Genomic DNA, 25,263 nt, shown 5'->3' with positions numbered 1-25,263 from the left:
TTAAATGCCTTTTAAAATGACAATTTAGTTGTGTCTCTCTTTCTATCAAAGTACAAACCCATTAAGTTCATAACAGTGGGGTGGGATTTTCCTAACCTTTTAACTTTTCACTCAAAACTTTAATTCAATCAATAAAAGTTGCACTGCAGATAAAATACATGATGTTAAAAGTTTGCTGCAATGAGCTAATAATGGCTGCATAAGCAAAAGCATCAAGGTACACTGGCATTAAAAGGTTTGGAATACTTTGTTGCTTTTATTATTTTTACTGCTAATCCTGTTGTTGAACACAAGATATTGAAATTTTGGTGTTGAATCAGAAGTCAAGCTAAAATCATTGTATCAATTGTTGCATTAATTATCATGTTTGAAAACAACAGTTAGATGTAAAGATTCTATTTTGCAACTGATAGAAAGTTGTCTTGAGCAATTATTTTGTTTTTGCAATTGCTTTGTTTCTTTGATTTTAAATAACTATTTATATTTTATATTTCTTATATATCATACTTCATATATTAAAATATATTTATTTTACTTATACAAAAATAAATGTCCACAACAGGTGATTTCACTTTTTTTTTATATAGCTTAATATATTTTTAATTGTGTTTATACTTTGTTTGCAGCATGCTTACTTACCAAATGCTACACTTACCAAACGCTTATTGTGGTTTAAAAACAAAGTTTTAGTTCTTCCATTTAAAAAAAGTTTTGAAAATGATAATAGAAGAAGAAGTTATAGAAAAAATTATGCACAAATATTTGGAATATTTGAATAGCTACAATTCAATAGCAAAAGAGTTGCATACACATCCCTAAAACAAAATTGATCAAACACAAATCTAGTGGCGGAAGAAAAGAGGGATTTCAAGATATAAAACTGACTACAAAACTGCTTACAAGATTCAAAATTAACCAAAACCTCTCACTAAGGCTACAAATCTAAAAAAGTGCAAAAACCTGCTGCAAAAAGTTGCATAACAATTTTATTTCTACAAATTTCTGTATTATTGAAGATAATAAAACTTATATCAAGTATGATCATCAGCAAAATCCTGGTTTATTGTTATATTACCAAAATAGAGAAAAAGGAGATAAGAACTTTAAATACACAAAACATGATAAGTTTGCTAAAAACATGATAAGTTTGCTAAAAACGCATTGATTTTTTTAATTTTTTATTTTAGTTCACTCCTAACAGTGTTGCAAGCAACCACTATTAAGTTAGAAGTTACTGGAAGACAAAGATTAGAGTTAAAGAGCAAAGAAACCATTGACAGTATATATGAAAAGTTGAAGATTGTATGAGAGGAGAACATTAAGATGGATGTACATTAAGGTCTCAGTCCTGCTAATTAACCCAATGTTGTAGCTTAGGACTCCTGATGTAGCCTCAACAATGCACACCAAAAGCAGTAACAGGGACACCATCCATGTGCAACATGGCACTGCTAATACTCTAATAATTTTCAGTTGTTTATGAAATCAGTCTCTCTGAGAGCTATCACAGAGTTCAGGAAACTTTTACACCAAACAGCCTCAGAACCATTAAATTGAGTTTTAAAGTTTTAGAACCCTCATAAGGGGATAACAGGGAGAGTTGCATACCCACTATCAAGGAGGCACAAGCAAATATCTATAAGTAGAGTCAAGAAGATCCAGCATTCATCATCCTAGGCAGGAAACAATGTAACACAGATTTACATCTACGCCTGATCTGCCCTGGTTTTGGTAAGCTTTTTGCATGTATAGCAAAAAATTAGCACCCTTTATAAATCCACACTTTCTGTAAAAATATATGTTGAAAAGTATTTACAAAACCGCTTTTGTCTCTCATTAAATCACATAAAAATAGACATGTATTCTTGCCATGATAGTAAACTTCAAGCCGTTATAGTAAACTGGCTATGAAATGGCATAGTTTGTAGTTATTATTGTAATAATAACATTCTAAAAAAAGTTTTATATTTTTATGGACATTTACAAATAGTCCAAAGACTAACCTAAAATAAATACTTTCAACATTACAACAAAGATAACAATTATAGTATTAATAATAACTATAATAGTAGTAATAATAGTATTAACAATGCTAATGACAATAATATTAATAATAACAATAATAACAATAAAAACAACAAAAATAATAAAAATAACAACAATAAATAGTATAAATATTTAAAAAAATGAAGAAACAGAAAATAACACAATGTAAATATTGTAAATTGTTACATTGGGTTATTATTTACAATTATTAACAAATGTAAATTTCTTTTCTCTATTTGTCAAAATTTTTTGATGTTTCTTATTTGATTTGAGTATGCTGAGTCTGAATATGACATTTTTTTTATTGCATCAACCATTTGATCATAAAACCTAAAATTCATTTAAACATATAAATTAATATTATTCATATCGCATGAGATACAACTTTTTACTAGTTCAAAAATTTACTAGTTCAAAAATGTTATGTTACGTTACAAAATGTCATGTTACATCAAGTTACATACATATATTACATAATGTTACATTATGTTTTAATGTAATAGTCTCTCAAAATTTCAAAAAACACTAGAAGTGAACAGTAGAACATGGTTTTCTATTATAAAGTTTGTTGTCATCGCATATCAAACACCAGATGCAGTCATCCACCATAGCTGCATCCCATCTGCCCTGGTATCTTTTCTCCATTGCATGGATATCCTGATGAAAACATTCTCCATGCTCTTCACTCACACCACCCAAATTTGGTCTGAAAAATTCCAAGTGTGAATACAGGTAATGCAGCTTTATTGACATTCTGCATTTCATATCTGCGTACCGTACAATTAAGTTTTCCACTTGCTCTTTGTAGTTATCACTCTTATTGTTGCTTAAAAAACTATGAACAACATGTCCAAACGCAATCCATGCTTTTTTTTCAACAGCAGACATTTTGTCCTCTAGCTCCTTACATGCCAACATAACTTTAATCTGCAGACCAATGAATACAAAATTTTTGCACCTGACACCTTTGGAAACATCTGCCGAATATGCTGGAATGCTGCACTAGCTGGGTTTAATGCTTTAACAAATTGTTTGACAAGACATAGTTTAATGTGAAGGGATGGTAGAAAGATCTTCTCAACAGTTATTATGGATTGATCAACAACATTGTGCGAACCAAGCTATAAATGTTCTCTCACTGGCCACTCGCGTCTCGTGAAGTGCTGGTCTGCAGCCCTGCTATCCCGTAAACAAAGAAGACATGAGTACTTTGTGTGTCCTCCTTGTAGACCGAGAAGAAATGCTAGCTTCTCAGAGTCTCCACATACATCCCACTTGTAACTGTAGTAGTTGATTTTTTCAAGCAACAACTTCACATTCTTGTAGTCTTCCATTAGATGAACGGAATGAGCTACTGGAATCGAAGGAAATCGGTTTCCGTTATGGAGCAAAACTGCCTTTAGACTTCTTATTGAACTGTCAATGGATAACCTCCACTCTTCAGGATTGTGAACAATGCTAATGTCATCGAAAAGACCACAAACGCTATGAAAACAGCACAGTGATTCTGATGCTACATAAAAGGATACAAATGTTTCATGTCTTTTTTGGTATTTTGAGATTCATCAAGTTCTTGTTGGTTAGGGAAATGAGGTGAATCATTTGGTTCCCTGATATCACAGTTGTTAAAGAGTTCATCCAGTGTGCCTACATCAGAATGATATGCAGGTGTTTCTTCGGATTGAGGTGGGTTAGGAACATGCAATTCATCACTGTGTGGAACTGGTCCAACAGAAGAGTGTATACTCAGATAAACTAGAGTCAGCCTATCCTTTGGCTTTTTATACTTTGAAATGTCAACCATGCAGAAATAACAGTCATCATGATGGTTTGTCGGTTCTCTCCATATTCTCGAAATTGCAAAGGGCATTGACTTTCGGATTCCACGCAGCCATCCTTCCAGAGTTGATTTGCAGCTGCCACAACAGTAGTGTGATGCCCACGATTTGTCCTGATCATCCCATAGCCATGCTAAAATAAGCATGATTTGCTGTAAAGAATTTTTTACCACTGACAATCTTATGTTTAGTTTGTGCTGGACTAATATAGTAACCACAAACATAACAATATGAGTCAGAACAAAGCTTGCAGGATCTACTACATATATTCACCACTTCATATAACAGTTGTAATTAGTTAAACTAAAAATAAACAAAAGAATATAGTTAACTCATTCTCTCAGTAGCATTTGTTAAAAAAATTGTACCCAAAATGTGCTAATATTTATTAAAAAAATGCTTTAAATCAACATAAATAAACATAAAAAATAACAAAAAAAATACCTTAAAAAAATAGAATCAGGAAAAGTAATATTAAAAGTGGGATGTTAGAAAAAAGACACAAAATATACAAAGCCACTGACAGTGGCTTGTCGGAGAGAATAACAAATCCATGAGCCACTGTCAGTGACTCAGCGGATAGAATGAGTTAAAATCAGCATATATATATATAATGTTATAAATGCATTACACATATACGAAAAATCTGAAATATACTTTATGCTTTTTCTCATGAAATCTTGAAGATAGAGCAAAATTAATGGTACCATCATTGGTTTTGCTCTATCATCAAGATTTCCTGAGAAAAAGCATACCAAAATTATGTAAGAAACATTAAAAAATTAACATAAACAAAAATGTTGTTACATTGTGTAATAGTAATAATAAAGTTAATAATAGATATAATAAAATAGTAATAATAACAAAAAATCAAAAGTTATATATCATAGGTTTTAGAAACCTTTCTAAAAAATAGCTAAAAAGACAGTGTTTAAAATTAGTAATAGACTCAACTGATTTTAGTGGCAAAGGAAGGCTAGACTGTTCCAAGATTTTACACTTTGATATTTTATGGATTTTAGACCATAATTTACAGAAGAATGATTTGGTACATGAGGTTTATAGTTATTAGTGGTTCGAAGCTGGTAACAACAACTTTCTTTAACATTAAAAAAAGTTTGTGAATATGCTGGGTAGGTATTTTTGTTTATAATAAAAGACAAACTGACAATTTAACAGCTGAATGAGATCATAGATTATGAACATTTTTTGATGGGAAGTATAGATGATCAGGGTTAGAATGGTTGTGCTGAAAATATACTATTTTTAAAGTTTTGTTATGTAAATAGGATAATTTAATAAGTTTTTTTAATTTGTTTTTTAAAGTTTTATAAATTCCACTTGAATAATAAAGCTAGATTTGATACCTTGCACCACAACCCTTTAATTTAAGATTGCAACACAAAATTTGAAATCTTAAATTAAAGTTGTATCTGAGGGGTTAAAGAAACATTTTATCACATAACAATATGTGATCTGTTATAAAAGAGGCCAAAAACTGTTTAGTTGCACAATTAAAAAATAAGTCTTTTAAAGCATTTTAATTTTTAAAAACATTTGAAAAAAAACTTTGAGAATGTTAGAATGTTAATTTAAACTTCTCAGAATGTTAATTTTTTATAAATTTATTTATATTATACTACTGAATACACTTGTATACCAGTATTTTACAAGTAAATAATTTTTTTATTTTTTATAAAAATAAAAAAATTATTAAATAAATTTAATATAGTAAAAAGGTAAAAAAATTATATTATTATTGCAACATGAAATAAAAATTTTTTAGTGATAAACTATTAATTCAACAATTTAAAATATGGTTACAATGTAATAACAATTAATTATTATAACATTGTAGCATATATAAAAATTAATATAACTACGCTTTTAATATATAGTTAATAATAATAATTATAATTATATATTAAAAAGGTAATCGTAATAATATTATAAACAAAAATTAGAATATTAAATAAAAATAATAATAGTTTAATAAAACTCACAGCAACAATATGAACATCTGGAAAGTTTTCTAAACTCAACCACTATAAAATATAAAAAATATTTAATATATATATATATATATATATATATATATATATATATATATATATATATATATATATATATATATATATATATATATATATATATGTATATATATATATATTTAATTCATAGCTAAGAATTTCATAATTTTGCACTCTTAATGTAAAAATGTGCATTTTAATTTTTTAGAAAAAGTAGAAAAAAAAGTAGAATATCAAAGAAAAGATTGCTGCCCCATGCTAAACCCTTAGTCAATGTAGCAACACTCTTTTGCAGCAGCAGGCTATAAGATAGTCGATGAATGTGCTGAAGCCTCCACAACTTCCTTTAGTGTGCATCATACAAAAACTTGTATGACGCACACTAATGATATCATACAAGTTTTTGTATGACGTGTAGAATTTATAATTACATTACTGTCCATAATTATTCAAATGGTTGTACTTTTCCATATAAGTTATCAAAGTTTTATTTACAATTGGGAGAGAAACTGAAAACAAAGTCTACCTGAATTATATGTTATCTTCTTTATTAGGTTTACAAAAAAACTAATATAAAGTTTTAATAGATTAGTTTATAATTCACTTGCCTTTTAATCAGCCTTAGCGACAACAATCACCTTACAGATTCTTGACATTCTACTTATTGACTTATCCAATTTTTTGAAGTCAATTTTATGCCACTAACTAATGAGTTTTTTCCACATCTTATGTATCATTAGACACTATTTTTTGATATTACTTTTAATTCCTCCCATAAAAATTCGATAGGAGAGAGATCTTGTGATTGGGGAGGCTAAACTAAAAATTAATTTGATTGTTCTTAGTCAAATAACTTAATCAATTTTTTGAGAAATATGTTTTGAATTTAAGCTTCAAGCCATTTTTTTTCTGAAAAAATAAATGGCTTCCCATTAACCCTTTTTTTTCTCCAGACAACCTTATCTTGAAACCAAAGATTTAAAAATTCAACATGTCAGCCACATTTACAGTCATTGATGGTCCATTTTTTATAGAGTTGTTTTTTAACATTTTTGATATTCTTATGATTTTTATCAAAGCATTTTAATCAAAATACTTTTATGTTTTTTAATTTATCTAATAGTGCAAAAATAAACATAAAAAATAGCATTTTTAAAAAAAGTTAATGTCATTTGAACAATTATGAACGGTAGTGTATATGCATATATACACTACCGTTACATATATATTGTAAGTCTTTTGTACCTTGTCAAAGGTCTTAGCTAAATTGATGTAGACAACATCAACAGGTTGGTTACAATTAGTGGCTTCAGTACAAATGTCGTGAGACCAACAGATTCACTGTGCATCCTTTTCTATAGTTACAACAATTTGACTAACTTCCTTTTTTGAATACTGGTGTAACTTCCAATTTTTTCTACATATCTGGAACTTCCGGAGTTGCAATTGAGGATTTGAAGATAAGCGTTAGGGGTACTGCAAAAGCGTCACCACAATTTTTTAGGACTCAAAGATGTACTCCATCAAATCCTTTTGATTTGGTCACATCAATGTTCATCAGATTAGATTTTACTTTTTGGTAATTGACAATCACTTCTTTTTGGTATTAAATGTACCAAAAAGATGGTGGTTCAATTATGGAAATCTTGTATAAGATCTTTTGGCTCTATTTCAAACTAATACTACCTGATACTACCTGATGGTCTTCTGTAATTGTGTCTTGATCAAGATTGAGTGAGCAAATATGATCATGTATTCGAGTTTTATGATTTACATAGGCATGTAGTTTCTTTGGGTCAGTTTTAAAGATAAAAGCAATATCCTATTCATGTTTTAAAATCGATAACTTGACTAATGTTTTTGCTATCTTACATTCCGCTTTATATGAAACTACAAACGGTTTTATGAGTTTCTCTACCAGTCTATATGCATTGACACCACAGTTTATACTTTTTAGATAGCGCCTCTTTGACTTTATTTGTAACCTAGCTGTGTGAAGATGAACTCAGTGCTTGTCGAAGGAATGTGTAGTCCTACTACTTTATTGTATATATCAACAAACAAAACGTATTTTTCTATAAATTCTTAAACAGTCATATTCTGCAATGTACAAGGAGAGCGCTTCATAATTGGCTTTGCTCCATATATAACGTGGTGTTAACAGTTTTGTATGATTTTTAACAGTTCCTTTCAATGTGAATGTTCCAGTTAACAGGCAGTGTTCCTGGCCTGTTAATGTATTTCTTTCTCCTTTGTTAAGTCCAGGGCATTTGTTATCATGAGATCTAGAGTGGTTTTTGGCTGGTCTGTGTATGAATTATGGTAAGTTGGAAAGGTTACTAACTGGCACAAGTGACTTTTATCAAGAACACTTTGAAATCTGCAGCATAGCTACCATCAATACTTGCAGCTCTCAAGGCATTTCCTCTAACATCTAAAACTTGTAGCGCATGTAGCAGAAATTTAAATTCCCATAAATCAGTATTGAAGCATATCCAAGTGATTTTAGAGATTGAGATGCAGTTTTTACAGATTTATTTTTTGAATTTGTACATTTAGGTTGTTATTTAGGGGGTGGTAAATACAACCTAACAGTAGCAACTCATTACTGCCTCATATAAGCAGCCATTTTTGCTCAATGAAAGTAGAGTTGAGTTGTGTTTGTTTGACATCAGTCATTTACTTGGTACATTTAGATTTACATTGTTACCCCTCCTCCATGTTTGTTAACCCTCATTTGATGATGGAGGTGGCACCCTGCTATAGTGTATGATGTGTTAGTAAATCAATTTTCTGCAATGAATATATGTGGTTGACAATTTGTTTTAGTATCAGCAATACGTGCCCACAGTTCATCAAGCTTTTGGGCATTTAGCAAACAAGGGTTGTTAGCCCAGAAACATAGTTGACTGAGTTCAGAAATAGGAACTTTGAAGGGGCATTGTCTCTGTCATAGTGTTTGTGGTTCTGATAGTTGATTAGTTATTGGCGGCAACATTGGTCATTCTTGTTGAGGCACTAAGCTGTTGTTTTGGTGCTTTGACTGTTTCTCAGACTTCATTAGGTTTAGCGAAGATAGTTGATTTTGCTATGGCAGATTTATTACTATCAATTGGTTTGATAGTGCGTTCCCGTCCTATATATATATATATATATATATATATATATATATATATATATATATATATATATATATATATATATATATATATATATATATATATATATATATATATATATATATATATATATATATATATATATATATATATATATATATATATATATATATATATATATATATATGTATGTGTGTATATATATATATATATATATATATATATATATATATATATATATATATATATATATATATATATATATATATATATATATATATATATATATATGTATGTATATATATATGTGTCCAAAAAAACAACTATTTGCAATGTTTGCTCCCATTCTTTAAACAAAATATAATAAAATATAGTTTATATAATAAAAATTTATTTTAAGGGACAGCTCTAGTCCTTTAAACATCAGATGGATCCCTAATACTATCAAAAATAAATTTCTACAAAAGTATATTATGTTTTTTTTTTTGTTTTTTTTTTTTTCAACCATATCAATAAAAATTTACATATGCTCATCGTAAATTAATAGAATTTGGTTTGGTGTCTCTCATATAGTTACAAACTAGTCAATGGAGTGACACCTAAAAAGTGTAAAAAATATAAATAAGAGAGAGAAAAAAGAAAAGATTGTTAAACAAATAATAATGATATAAGAAAATTTTAATTTCTTTAAAATATTATTACTGCTGTTTGATCTTTTCCATAGTGTTTCTTTTTTGGACTACAAATTAGACTTTTGTTGATTTTGTTTTTTTGTTTTCTTAAAACTTTTGTACAAAAATAAATTTAAATTTTGATAAATATCAAAAAGATATTTTTATATATGTCTTCCAGAAAAAAGGGATAATGGTAATCAAAGATATAAAAAAACACCAATCATTTAAAAAAAATTAATTAATTGACATAATAATCTTAATATTTATATTAAAGTATATAAAATAAAATTGAATACAAACTTCGTTTTTTTTTGGGACTTTCAATTTTCAATGGAATGTGCTTAGCCTTAATTAATTGTATTACTTAGTCATAATTAAATGTTTTAAGTTTATTTTGTTATTTAGTCTTATTTGAAAGTGTTATTGAGGTAAAATAACCAAATTCAACAGAAATTGGTTTTTAAATGTAAAAAATAACATTATAAAACATGAATACTTTGTTCTTCAATTTATTTACTACTTGATACTCACAAATTAAAAGTATTTTAAAATGAGCAAAATTTTTTTAATAACAAACCTCTCTCTGTAAAAAATCACTATTTCCTAGTATAACAACCTTTTTAAGCATCGATGGTAATATGTTGCTTGCACGCAAAGGTAGTACCTAAATAGTGTAGTAATATTTGAGTACTTTTACTTACTTTAATTTAATTTTATTTTTTTAGCATTTATAAAAAGATTTTACATTAAGTTAAAATAGAATCTTAGCAAACACTTACAAGTCGATGAAGCTCTAAAGATGGAGAATACTTTGTTGATAAGACCAAGATTACTACATGATTGTAAAATTTCTCAGATGCTGCTTCCTCTGATGTCTATTATTAGTTAACAACTTTTTAAGTTCAAATAATAAGATAACCTTTAACTTTAAATTCAATAAAAAACTCAAATTTTAAATTAAAAAAAATAGCCTAAATTAATTTTATATATCTTTTTATTTTGTATATTTATATGTGTGTGTAATATATATATATATATGTATGTATATATATATATATATATATATATATATATATATATATATATATATATATATATATATATATATATATATATATATATATATATATATATATATACATATATATATACATATATATATATATATATATATATATATATATATATATATATATATATATATATATATGTATATATATATATATGTATATATATATATGTATATATATATATATATATATATATATATATATATGTATATATATATATATATATATATATATATATATATGTATATATATATATGTATAAATACATATATATGTATATATATATAAATTGACCAAAATTTGTCTAAAAACCCATTTTTGAAATTTTATGATAATTTCATACAAAATGTGACCATAAATTCTTAAAAAATTACATAAAAACATTACAAATAAATTAAAATATTGTAACATTAAAACATAAATAGTTCAAAGAAGAGTGGAAGTGCAAGCGTATTTAGATTTATCACTCCTAATTACTTACCAAAATTATTTCTAAATGCATATTTCGGTTTCATTATTGAAAAGTATTTTACTTTATTGAAATAATATTTGCAAAGTAAACTATTGCTCAAGAATTAATTTTTTATAAATTTAATAATAACAATGGCATGATTGGTCATTGAGGATGGAGTAGGGGAGGGGGTTGGTAGGGTGTTGTGGGTTCACATCTTTCAAGATTTTTTAATTTTTGGTTTTGAGTACTTTATATTTATCATAGTAAAAAAATATTGCTTAAGAAGACAACTGCTTCCAGGCAATGACTTGGTAAAGCTTTATAGTTAAGCATTTTGCTTTACCAAGAAAGCAACACACTCAACTATAATTGTTTGGCTTGTTAGACATTTGTCTTGTTCTTTCAAGAATAAATGGGTCAAGCCATCTGTATGATATTTTATAGATCTAAGCCATCTAAAAACAAATAAATTAAAATATCTGTATGATATTTTGTTGACTATGACATATTTCCGTTAAATGATATGGTCTGTGAATTACGAAAAGACGAAAAAAATTAAATGATATACTTTGCAGTATCATAAAATATAAATGTTTGTAGCGAAAAAACCCAGACTGAAAAAAATCTTCTTAAAATCACAATTGCTTGTCCAAATTTGAATAAGATTCTAAATAAATACGCTTTTTAGGTGAAATGAACATCACAGTTTAATAATATGATCTGTTTTGATCATTTATTGACAATATTTGGCATTTATTGGCAATATTTTTATAAGCTCTTTCTTGGTTAGAATTCTAGTATTTTTTGTAAAAATTGATAGAAATATTGTATTTTGACTAATATATATAGTTAATATATGTCAGAACCAATTAGAACTAGGATTTATAGTGGGTTTAGGCACTTTTTCAAAAGATTTTAACTAAATTCGTCTTTACTAATATTTTTATCAACAGAACCATTAATGGATTACAATTCAGATTACCTTTTGGATAAAAATTCCCCAGAATATATGTTAATTCAAACATAAAAAGCCTTTTCTTGTCCAAAACTTTCATATTTTATTTGGGCATTAGTCAACTATCAATTACAGTATCCATACGTTGTATTCTTGACAATCAACTCTTTAATGCACCAATTCGACCAAACAAAAACAACACCACTATGCCAAATGTTATATCTGGCTAAGATATTAAGAAATTATTAGGGATCCTTGAAATATCTGCTGGTACTGGTGCTTTGATAGGGCAGAAGGTAGTTAGGTTCATTCATGAGTGGCCAGGTGCCGAAGAGAATTATTCATGTTTTTGCTTTGACATGACTTTAAGTAATACAGGAAGTTGTAACACATTTGAAAACTTCTTTTAAAAGTTTCATTTGAGCACAAAACTTTTATGTCATTTCTCTGTGATATATATTTAAGCTTGTTTTTAATTATTGATTTCAAGATAACTCACTTTGTTATGAGGTAGGCCTGGTTTAAGGACACCGTTTGGGGCATATGGGCCACTGGTACCCTCAATTAAAAAAACTGAAGAAATGTTTAGAAATAAAGAGCTTTTTTTATAATATTTGGAACACCTTTTTTATCTTTATCCCTTCCTCTCATCCCATCTTTGTATGAAAATAGTGCCCCTAGGCTTTTTGTATTCAACCTCACCAAATAAGAGGATTTGCAATATCAAATTCAAGACAAGTGAACAACATCATTCCAGCACTTACAGTAGAAGAATAAAGTAGCTTATACTAAAAACTCTGAATCAAACATGTTTATAAATCAGCTAATTTTAGTTGGATAATCACACTTCAATTTTAGCTTTCCAAGAGATGCAAAGAGCACCATATTTTCTTTGCTAGTATAAATGCTTTGCGATACAACTACTTTATTTGCATTCTAGAAGCAATCTATCGAATGCACTCTATTAAAGTCTTAAAGCAATGTGTACTCTTGCAAAGTATCTTTAAAAACTTATTAGCTAACATTTCAAGCTGAATTGGTTCCAAAAGTTCATAAACACCACCTAGATTATGGGCAGTTTTCAAAACAGCAAGATATAGTTTATGTTTTAGTATTTATATCCCTTTTAAATAATATATAACCTAATTTTTATAGTTATCTACTAAAAAGTTAGTTTCAAAATGCCAAAATTTTGTTCGACTGGGGAAGCAGCAAACATACGCAAATAATGTTAGTGTTTGTGCTTTTAAAAATCTATTATAACAGACTATTATGTGTTTGTCATTGGCATTATCAACAATATTTAAATTAATGTATTTGTGATAAAAAAACTTAAGCTATTTGCAATTTTTAATATAATCTTTAACTAAATACTTAAAATTAAATCACAAACTCCTAAATTTGCATTATACGCCTAAATGGGTTAACAAAGTTTTTGTTTTACATATTTTTATAATTAGGTATTTTTTTGCTTTAAATTTTAAATTTGATATTATTGTGTTTTTTTTTAATTCCAGAATAAACTTTAATTATATAAAATTGCTCTTTTATTGCAGAAGAGAATAATTTTTTCATTATACGAAAACTTATTCCAAGGAGCTACTTTCTCACATTTATTGGCATTATCAAACACATACAAATTGCGTGACTCATCAATATTTTTTGATAACCAATTAAATAATTAAATAATAAATGTAGCTTTTACTGAAAACTTAAAAAAAACATGTTTTTATTAAAAAATTAAATTAAAGACAAGAAAAAAAAAATTTACCATTTTAGCTGCAGAAAATGGTCGACTTTCACACCAATAAAATGTTCCAGTTTGATCAAATTTTGGTCTGGTTCCATTAGAAAAAAAATCATCTGTTAAAGCTTGTGCGCTAAAAAATAAAAAATAAAATAAGTGAAAAGAATGATGTTATAAAAAATATACAAAACCTGTTTATGCAAAAATTGTTTACCCCTTCTTTTCATCTTCAGGAGTCACTTCAAGTAAATACAGAGGATCAATTTCTACTCTGGTATCCGAAGGCTGAACATTTACTCTATCTAATGAAAATAACAACAAAATATTTTTTTGTTTGAACTTATTGTAAAAATAGTTGAGAAATAAAAGTTGGCACAAAATACTAAAAACTGACTTTTTCGACATTTACATTTGACCATATTTTCAGGTTCAATAAGGTCTTTGTGACATAATGAACAATATCGAAGTGCTCTAAAAAGTAATAAAAAATATTAAAATAAAATTATAGATAAATAATTTTAGCCAACGATAATATATGATAATATGATGTAATGATAAATAATTTTCGATGAGAGAAAAAGATTTACCTTTCTGAATCGCGGTTATTTTGAGCCAAAAAGAAGCCACGTGTGCTTCTATTCAGTTTTAAATTTTTATCCATGGGATTTATTACAAATCTGAAAATAATTTTTAAAATTAAGTTTAATAATTAAGATTGGATTTAGATTTAGAAAATTAATTTTCCAAAAAAGAGGTAGAAACAATTCATCCTTATAAAAATGTTTTACAACTACTAATTTGATAGAAACAAAAAATAGAAACAGATAAATGAATTATATTTTGTAAACATGTTCATAAAATACATTTTAATTGAAGGAGCCATGGTGCAGTGGTAAGAATTCTGGTTCAGAACCAAGAAGTACAAGGTTAAATGCCAGCTCTAGTCAAATAAATAACATGGGTAAGAAAGAACAAGCAAATTCCCTGGGTAAATGCTCCTCCCTGGTTAAATGCTCCTACATGGTGTTTGTGATAAGACCCTTATTGACAATTTTGACATTATTGACAATTCTCCACAAAGTTGTACATCGAATCAGTCTTTAAATTGTGTAATAGATACTTTATTTAAAAGTTATTTGGCTGTTCAACATGATTTTAAGGCAGTCAAAGATAACTTTCTTAACTCCTTAGTAACCTATAATGGCTCCTTAGAGTAAGTACCACTGAGATAATCTTGATTTTTAAGTTTTTAAATTTCCATTTGTCTCAAATGTTTAGCAATTAATAACTAAAAAAAACATAAAAAATAAAAAAATACAACAACTAATGCATCAACATAAAGATAAACTTTATTTGATTAGAAAATATGAAAACAAATTATCCCCCTGGAGATATAGCATTATAATACTTAAGTTCATTTGTGAAGAACTCAATTATTGAGCTGAATTACTTAATATCACTCCAATCATCTTCTTTTGTTGATTCCCTTTCCTTTTAAATTCCTTCTTTCTTTCCTTTCTTTTAAATTCCTTCTATCTTTCTCTTTTCTTTTAAATTACTTCTTTCTTGTTCTTTTCTTTTAAATTCTTTCTTCTTTTTTTTTTTTTTTTAATTTCTTCTTCCTTTTTTTTTTTTTTTCTTCCATCTTTTTTTATTTCATTTTTTTAAATCCTATGCGTATTGATTTCAATAAAAATTTCTTTCTTTGTGCTAAACATTTATGTGTAAAGTCACTTTTTAAACACAGCAAAGAGAGAACCACTAACTCAATAAAGAAACCAATTAAGTAAATTGATATACCATACTTAAATATGTATTATTATTGTATATACTATACAACAAATTAAAATACTTAAAAAACCATCAAACATATGATAAATATAATTAATTTCACTTTTTATTTTATTAAATTTTTAATAATTAATTTTTTATTTTTTTTTGATAATAGCTTTAAATACTGTTTTAAATTTTATTGTTCTTAGTATTGCAAAAATTGCTGTAAATTTAAATACTTACTCTTTTCCACTTTTTGTCTTTAACTCAATTGCAATCAACAGCAACTTCAATTTTTCAAAACACAGCCTAATAATGTAATATATCAATATATAATCAAAATATATAATTACTGCAAGCTGAGATGAGCATAATACTAATATATAGTATGTACACTTTAATTTTAAAATGAGTGATTTATTTCTCATATATATTTCAAAAGTGAGTGGCACTATTTCAAAAAGTGAGTATTTTTTATTAAGGAAGCGTGTGTGTGTGTGTGTGTGTGTGTGTGTGTGTGTGTGTGTGTGTGTGTTTGTGTGTGTGTGCGCGTGTCTGTCCCTTTAAAGTAGTTATAACAAAAAATTGAGAAAATTCTACATTCAAATAATAAGTTATTTTGACACATCCAAAGTTAATTACAACACTTTTTCCAAAGACTTAACTTTATAAGAAACTTACTCAACGGCCTGTGGAAAAGTCATACCAACAAATGAATTAGAAAGATAACTGCAGTATATTTCATTGCAAGCACCTGTCATATAAGCTATTTTCCATTGTTCATTTTCAGGAATATCATCTGAAACCTAAGACATTTAAAGTTTAAACAATTTTTTTGTTAAACTAATCAAATTATAAAGTAAAACTATTTATAATAACTATTATACTAATTTATCATTTTTTAAATAAACAATTTTTCTCAGTTAGTTTATTTAAAAGATTAAAAAGAAAAAGAAAAAGATTAAAAAGAAAAAAAGTATATATATATATATATATACTTTTTTATTCTATATAAGTATATATATATATATATATATATATATATATATATATATATATATATATATATATATATATATATATATATATATATATTATAAGTATATATATATATATATATATATATATATATATATATATATATATATATATATATATATATATATATATATATAGATATATAGATATATAGATATATAGATATATATATATATATATACATATATATATATATATATATATATATATATATACATATATACATATATATACATATATAAACATATGAACATATATAAACGTATGAACATATGTACAATATATATATAAACATATATAAATGTATGCACAATCACATATATATAAATATATATATATATATTTATATATATATATATATATATATGCATATATATATATATATATATATATATATATATATATATATAAATGAATATACCTTTATTTTAAACATCTTCGCTTCCAACAAGGCTGCAGGCAGCCACTAATTAAAGTTGGAAGTTACTGAAAGAAAAAGATGAAGATTGTAGAGCAAGATTGACGGACGCCTTAAAGATTGCAAATTATATGAATCAGGAATGCAAGATTAAGGAAGCGAATTTCAAAGAGCTGATGTTCGAGGAAAAAAACTAGACGAATAAGCGTTTTTAGAGCACTTAGGAACAGTCACAGAAAAAGGATGACAATTGATTGAATGACAAGTAAGACGAGAATGAATTTTAGTAGATGGCACAAGAGACGCTAGCTTTTTAGAGCAGTGCCCATTATAGTATTAGTAGAAAAGAGAAGCAACATTACGACGATGTGACAATGGTTGGAGGTTGGCCGCAAGAGCAGGTCCAACTATGTTTACAATGCGTTTTTGCACCTTGTCTAAAAAAGAAAGGGCATCATTAGAAGAACCGCCCCAGATATGGCAACAGTATTCCATACAAGGCCGGATTTGAGATTTATAGAGATAGAGAATAGAATCTGAAGTAAGAGATGTAATCTTAGTAAGTTATTAGATTCAAGATGATAAATTAAGTGTTTGTTAATTAAAGACTCAAAAACCTTGCTTATGATAGGAAGAAGACTAATTGGATGGTAGTTAGACGAATCAGATCGCTCCCCAGAATTTTTGAAGATAGGAATAACAGATGCCGCTTTCCAGCAGGTTGGAAAACAAGACTCTGATAAGCACTTGTTGAATAGTTTTGAGAGTATAGACGACAGCTCCGGAGAACACTTCTGCAAGACAATAACAGGTATGTTGTCCGGGCCACAAGCTGTAGAAGAGTCTAGGCAGGAAATCACTTTAGATACAGATGCTGGAGTGATATGAATGTCAAGCAATGGATCAACTTGTTTGTTGGCAATATCAGGTAGAATGCAACTAGTGGAATCAAGAGATGATATTGATGAAAAGTTTTTAGCAAACAATTCGGCTTTGTCTTTAGGTGAGGTGACAAAGTCTGAACCATACAAGAGAGGTGGAATTAAAGATTTGCCCTTATTATTGATATTATTAAAGATTCTCCAGAAGTCACAAGAGCCTAATTTTTGAGATGAGATACGAGATTTCATGACCTGAGAATAGTGGGTTTTGGCGTTAGACAAAACTTTTTTACAATGGTTTCTAGCAGTAATAAACAGACGTCTGTTTTCAAGAGAATTGTTTTGCTGATAAATATGGAAGTAACAGTTTCGATTGGCAATCGCCAGCCTGAATCCACGAAGTTATGTAAGAAGCACATTTGCCAACAGGAAGACAAAAGATTTCTACCCAAGGGCCATCACCAAGAAAATCACGGAAAGAATCTCAGTCAGCTTTATTGTAGTTCTAATAGGTTCAATAATAGGGGGATTCAGGTGATGAAGAAGAATGAGATATTAGTTTTAAAGAGATCAAACTGTGATCAGAAGCACTTAAGGGGGAATGTGGAGAAACTGAGCACTGACTAGGATGAGAAACAAGACATAAGTCAAGTAGAGAAAGTAAATGATTCGGGTTGTCAGGAAAGCGAGTTGGAAAGTTGACTATTTGAGTTAGGGATTGAGAAAGGCAAAAGTTGTGGGCTTTAATGCCTGCAGAATCACTGACATTAGAGCCAAGCCATTTAAAGTGGTGAGCATTAAAGTCACCAACAACAACTATATTAGCTGATGGATAAAGATAGAGGGCTTGGTCAATATGATCAGAAATAACATCAAAAAGAGTGCAATCTTGAGATGAAGGAGAGCAATATAGAACAAAGAGAAAGGCAATAGAGTGAAGTGGTGCTAAACGAAAGAACATGAAAGAATAGTCTGTGGATTCAAACCAAGTTTCACGACAAATTGGCGAATTCTTACGAATGTAAATGCCCAGGCCAAGCATGTGACTATAGATAACCATCAACACTAAGATCACAAGATGAGACAGCCGAACTCAAATTAGTCTCACAAAGAGCAAGTAGGTCTGGTGAACTTTGCAAGAGATAAGACTCAACAGAAGAAAAGTTACTTCGAAGATCACGAATATTAGTGAATTATAGGTTTAAAGAACTTGGTGGTGATGATGGTTTTTTGTGTTTTATAGTTTTTGTGATTTTATTCATTTTTAAATTAGATTGAAGAACTTGACTCAAAGCATAGATAGTACTCAGAACTCTGTTTAATAGCCCAAGCAATTGCCTCATTACTACTAATAAACCCTAAGCCGTAACAAAGGGCTCCAAATGTGGCCTCCGCAATGCACACCAAAAGTACAAACAGGGACACCATCCATGCGCAACATGGCGCTGTTAATACTTTGATATTTTTCAGCTGTTAATGGAATCAGCCTCTCTGAGAGCTACCACAGAGTTCGGGAAACCTGACTACCAGCCGGCCTCAGAACCATAAAACTGAGTTTAAGAGCTGTACCCTCATTAGGAGATAATAGAATGAGTTGCCTAGTCATAAAAACAGAGACACAAGCAAAACCCATGGATTGACTCAAGAAGATCCAGCATTCAACACCCTAAACTGGAAACAATGTATTAAAAATACATTTGTGCCAGCCTAATAGATGAAGATATATATAAATATATATATATGTATATGTATATATACATATGTATATTTATATGTATGCATATATATGTATATATATATATACATATATATATATATATAGATATATATATATATATATATATATATATATATATATATATATATATATATATATATATATATATATATATATATATATATATATATATTTATGAAAATTGTTTGGATAAAATATCCGGAATATGTTTTACTCATCCGGAAATATCCATTTTACTCATCCGGAAATATATATATATATATATATATATATATATATATATATATATATATATATATATATATGAACATATGTACAATACATATATTTTTATGTGGAGTGGCTAATCAGTAGCGTAAAGGTCATATTTATATAAAAACTTTTACTATTTTTTATTTTTTCTTGTTTGAAGTTACGCTTTTTGCAGTCTTTGACTAAATTCGGAAAAATTTCTAAGCATTGGCACGCATAAATACTAATGTTGAATCCAGTTGATTTCTCAACAATATTTTCTTTGTGTGGTTCTTTACAAAAAAAAAAAAAAAAAAAAAATACTGGGCTTTTCAATTTGAGAAATATGGAGTACCTATCTACTACTGATTGAGGTGTATAAATTAACACTAAGGCTATTGTAAAGTGATTTTTTTGTTGATCTTTAGGGTCATTTCCAGTCATGCAACGAACTTTATTATTTTCACCTCATTTTGGTATCATAAATTGTTTTTTTTTAATACTGTATTAAATATCTCAAGAAAAAATGTAACAAAATAAACTTTAAATGTATTTTTAAGGTTTATAGTTTAGAATTAGGTATCGGAAAAAAATTCAAATTATAAGAACTATTTAAATTGTTTTGACTCATAGCCAATAGTGAGGGAGCAGCCACCGTAGATAGTTCTTTGTATCTACTCTCATTAATTTTTATTGGTTTTTTTACAAAAACCCGTTTTTTGAAGTAGCTTCTGAAGCTTCTCAAGTTCATCACACACACACACTACATTATCTTGAACAAACTATACTACAAGCACAGGGAAATTAAATTTCCTAATAAGAAACATTTTTCGAGACAAGAAACACGCTTCTTGTTTTGAGAAAAAAATATTATACCTTGCAATTTATTTCTAAAAACATTTCTTGTTTTAAGAAACATAATTCCTACCTAGCAATTTATTTATTAAAACAAGAAAAATATTTCTTTTTTTGAGAAATAAATTTCTCAAACTATGGTCATTACTATATATGGTCATAACTATATATGGTCATTTGATTTATGATTTTGCTTGAGTTTTGATGAGCATCTTTGAAAGATTTTAAAAGCTTTGAAGTTCATTTTATCAAAAAAGTCTGAGGGAGTCTTTTCCGTATTCATTTTTTCAAACTATGATCTAGAATATCAAAAATTAACCAGTAGTCTGATGAAATATTCAATTCAAGATCTAGTGTCTAGTCTTTATCAACAAAAACTGCTTCTAGATGGATTTCAGCTTTTGATTTTATCTGTTTTTACATTTTTCCGGACCTCATTTTAAATAAAAAAACTTTTACCATTTCTATGTTGTGTCAGAAGATACTAACGCCTACAACACAGTTAACGGTTTTCAAAAACCTCGTATTGTTTTACCATGATTTTAATTTTGCCTCTTCAGTAGACTAATATTTAACAAAATGGCACATTTGCCAATACACATTTGCCAAGTTGGTCTTAAAAGTTTAAACTAAAAATACTGCGATGTTTTAAAAATTATTTAATTTTGAAAAGTTAAAATCAAAATGTTATTCTATTAATTTCACTTCTATTATATTTCTACTGGTTTTAAGAAAAGTCTGTCAGTGGAAAAAAAAATTGCTTGAGAGTTATTTTCTGATTTAAACCTTTTTGCCAACTATTGTTTTTAACAACTTGTTACTTTTATAGCATTCTTAACTCATAAGACTAAAATATCTAAACTTATGAAACTAAATTTTACTTATGAAACTAAATTTTACTACAGAACGAGAAAAGTCGCAGGTCGAAAACCACAATGCCTAGGAAAGAGAAATTAATCAGCTATGTTGTTAATCTCTTTGAGTATTTTATCACTCAGAATAAAAATCTGCCTGATTTTGGGGAAATGCAACTGATTTTCATGTGGCAAAATAACTTTGTTAAAATCTAGTTTGTGAAATAGCTCCATTTATGTTAATTTTTACCTAATGGCTAATTTTTTTTGCAAGTTCATTCTGCACTTCTCAATAGTCTAAAACTAACAGTTTTTTCTTTATGGGTAAGGCTATATAATGGTCAACCAAGAAACTTGTTTAACCTTGCACAAACGCCTTTTAAATAGCCAGTGCTTGAAGTGGGTGAATTTCTGAGATCGAAAGATTCTAAAAAAATTTTAATTGCTGTGTATTGGGCCTTAACGCTATCATGATAAAAATCACGCTTTTTTTAATTTCATAACAAATTTTAAAAATACCACCAGTTAACAAATATGATAATAATAAAAAAATGCGTATAATCAGTATAGATAAAAAACCTTCCATTCTTTCTAATGACATAATTATATAGTTTATGATTTGTAAATTTCTATTTGTGCTGATTGTTTGAAAGTGTCCTTAAAAAACTCAAAAAAATGTAAAAAAGTTAAACTTTAAAAGAATGTTAAACTAAAAGAATGGCACAAGTATAAATAGTCATCCAAAATAAAAAACAAAAAATCTCATTAAGAAAGCAATACCTTGGAAACATTTTATGACACTACGTGTATTTAAATTTGTTCATGAGAGTCAAAATAGGATAGGCTAATATATATCTTCAATGAAGAGTATATAACAAGTAGTTTGCTATGTTTAAAACCAAGCAATTAATGAAAATTAATATATATATATATATATATATAATTTATATTTAACTTTTTTAAATTACTGCGATAACATTAATGACCGCAAAGCGAGTTGTATAATATTAAACTTTTTTGTTATTATTATTATAAGGGAATGTTTATTTTCTTTTAATTTTTTTAATATTAAATAATTAAATTCAATATTACATTTTTAAAAACGTTTGATATTAACAAATTTTTTTCTTTTCTTGACATTTGCATAAATGAATAAATATATGTTAAATTTTTGAATTTTTAAATGATTATTTCTTGAATTTCTAATTGCGGCTTTGCAACTACAAATGATTTTTTATTTTTAAAAAATTAGCAAGTAACAAATAAATAAAATTAAGTTAATTTATTTACTTTATTTATTAAAAAGTTTATTATTTTATTAACGACTTTGTTGTGAAAGTAAAGATTATTTAAAAGTTATATCACTGTATATATCATTTATCAAAAAATAATTGCTGCAAATTAACTTGCATTATAAAAAAAAAAATAATAATACTTTTAAATAAATTTGACAATTAAAGGGGTCCCAAAGTGCCAAAACAAGTTGTGTTCACATTAAAGAGAATAAGAGAATGATAAAAAAAAAGTTTGGTCAGAATTTTTTCAAGTAAAACAAAATAATAAAGGAATACCAAAAAAAACTTTGTTGTTTTACTGGAAGCTCACCATCTCCATGTTAGTCAGTCTTTAAAATATACGCCGCAATCTTTATAATTTATTCAAGCGCGTTTAAATCCAAAGAGTTTTAGTAAATGAAGTTTTATTAATTAAAGCGAAAATGTTTTATGGCAATAATTCAAGGCAGATGGCAATTAAAATTTTCAACATGTTGCAGAGCGCATTAAAAAACATATTATATTTAATATTTCCCAATTTATGTTGTATTTTGTCTTTTACATTAAAATCTGTCTGTTAAAATTACAAATCAAAAACTAATGAATTTGACAATAAAAAAGTTTTTCATTAAACGATTTCAATTTTAAAATTTGCTACAATTTTTGTTACACTTTCTTGCTATCTTGACAAATAATTGTTCAACTTTAAAAATAAAATAAAATAAGCAATACTTGTTTTACAGAATAAATTTCATTAAATATATTCTCGCATGATTAAATAAGAACTTTGAGAATTTTTGTATCCCATGAAAAGTTTAGCAAATAAATGCTGTTAATTAAACTTTTATAAGGTTAACTCTTTTGCTACCAGCCGACTGCACATTTTTTTGAATAAAATTTGGATGGCATAACATTGACAACTAATTAAAATTCGAATAGTAAATCTCCTTAAATGCATAACAAACTATAGATAATAGAAAGCTAAACAAATGAACTTTTTAATTAAATAAATTTTTAACACGCATCATTAAACAATAAGAAATGCAAAGTGTTAAAACCATTGTTTTATAAATAGTAATTGAAGCATAAAGTCCAAAACAAAACTCATTTAATGTTTAAAAAGAATGTTTTTCTTTAAAAGATGTTTTTAATTACTTAGCTAAATACTTATAAACTTTTACAAATTAAATTTTACAGTGTCAACGCTGCTCAAGGATTACTCAAGATTTTTTAACTTTGTCAAATTATATCTTTTTATAATAACACAATATGGCTCTTATTTGCTCATAATTATGTAGAGAATTAATTAAACTTTAAGAACAAACAAATCATGTCTAAATTATAGGACTCACTACAAATAGCCAAAACTTAACCATACCCAAATTTGTAAAACACTAATTTTTTTTTATGATATGATATAAAAAGTGTAGATCTACTGTACAATATAAATAAAAATAACTCACTTACCATACCACCGGTAGAAAAAACTAAGCACAATAAATTGAAATTCTAATAAAAACACCAGAACAAAACTAAACAACTAAAGTATGCAAACAGAAAATACTAATAAATTTCCCCCTAAATTATATGTAAGTGAAAATTTATGTACAAAACAAGATAAATTGTGAAGCATAGTTGAAAGCTGCCACCAACGCTTGCAGTCAAAATTTGAAAAAATCAAAAGCCACTGTCAGTGGCTTGCAGTAGTGTTAAACAATACAAAATAATTTTTTTAACAGAATCTTAATAAGGATAATAATCATTTAATAACAATAAATATAACAAAAAAATAATTTATAGCAATAGACGAGCCTTAAATATCTGAAATATTTTATTCATATTTTTAATGCGAACTTCGTGAAATTTAGAAAATAAAATAACTTAAGAAATTCTACAGTAATTTATCATGAAAAAAAAACTTTTACATAATAATAAGTAACTAAATAAATTCTTTAGTAATCTTTAATAATTAAAAAAGAAATTTTATAATTTGTTAAAAAAAAAAAGAATTTTCAGATTTCTTATTGAAATTCTACAATAACGTCATTTAATAAAACTCTTTGGAATTAGATGCGCTTGAATAAATTATAAAGTCTGTAGATTGTGGCGTATATTTTTGAAGACTTTGAGAGACTGGCTAACATGGAGACGGCAAGCTTCCAGTAAAACAACAAAGTTTGCTTTTCATGGAATACCTTTATTATTTTGTTTTACTTGAAAAATTCTGACCAAACTTTTCTTTTTATCATTCTCTTTAATATGAGCACA

The 25,263-nt window shown here is 27.2% G+C and overlaps 1 protein-coding gene across 4 annotated transcripts in view; it reads right to left on the bottom strand.

Annotated features, from left to right (window-relative positions):
- LOC101236626 (calcium-activated potassium channel subunit alpha-1) overlaps positions 1-25,263 on the bottom strand; it is a 119,029-nt gene that overhangs the window by 23,799 nt on the left and 69,967 nt on the right. For all 4 annotated transcript variants that reach the window (XM_065795305.1, XM_065795306.1, XM_065795304.1 and 1 more), the window contains 9 exons: positions 16,388-16,512; positions 15,950-16,015; positions 14,521-14,610; positions 14,328-14,404; positions 14,148-14,235; positions 13,958-14,066; positions 10,487-10,582; positions 10,285-10,371; positions 5,888-5,929 (listed from right to left, as the gene is read on the bottom strand). In XM_065795305.1, coding sequence (XP_065651377.1) covers positions 5,888-5,929; positions 10,285-10,371; positions 10,487-10,582; positions 13,958-14,066; positions 14,148-14,235; positions 14,328-14,404; positions 14,521-14,610; positions 15,950-16,015; positions 16,388-16,512 — 780 coding nt within the window. The remainder of the gene's footprint in view (positions 1-5,887; positions 5,930-10,284; positions 10,372-10,486; positions 10,583-13,957; positions 14,067-14,147; positions 14,236-14,327; positions 14,405-14,520; positions 14,611-15,949; positions 16,016-16,387; positions 16,513-25,263) is intronic.

Source organism: Hydra vulgaris, chromosome 04 (genome assembly GCF_038396675.1).
Source record: "Hydra vulgaris chromosome 04, alternate assembly HydraT2T_AEP".
Taxonomy (NCBI): domain Eukaryota; kingdom Metazoa; phylum Cnidaria; class Hydrozoa; order Anthoathecata; family Hydridae; genus Hydra; species Hydra vulgaris.
Note: the sequence above shows the minus strand (reverse complement) of the source record. Positions and strands in the feature narration are given on the sequence as shown.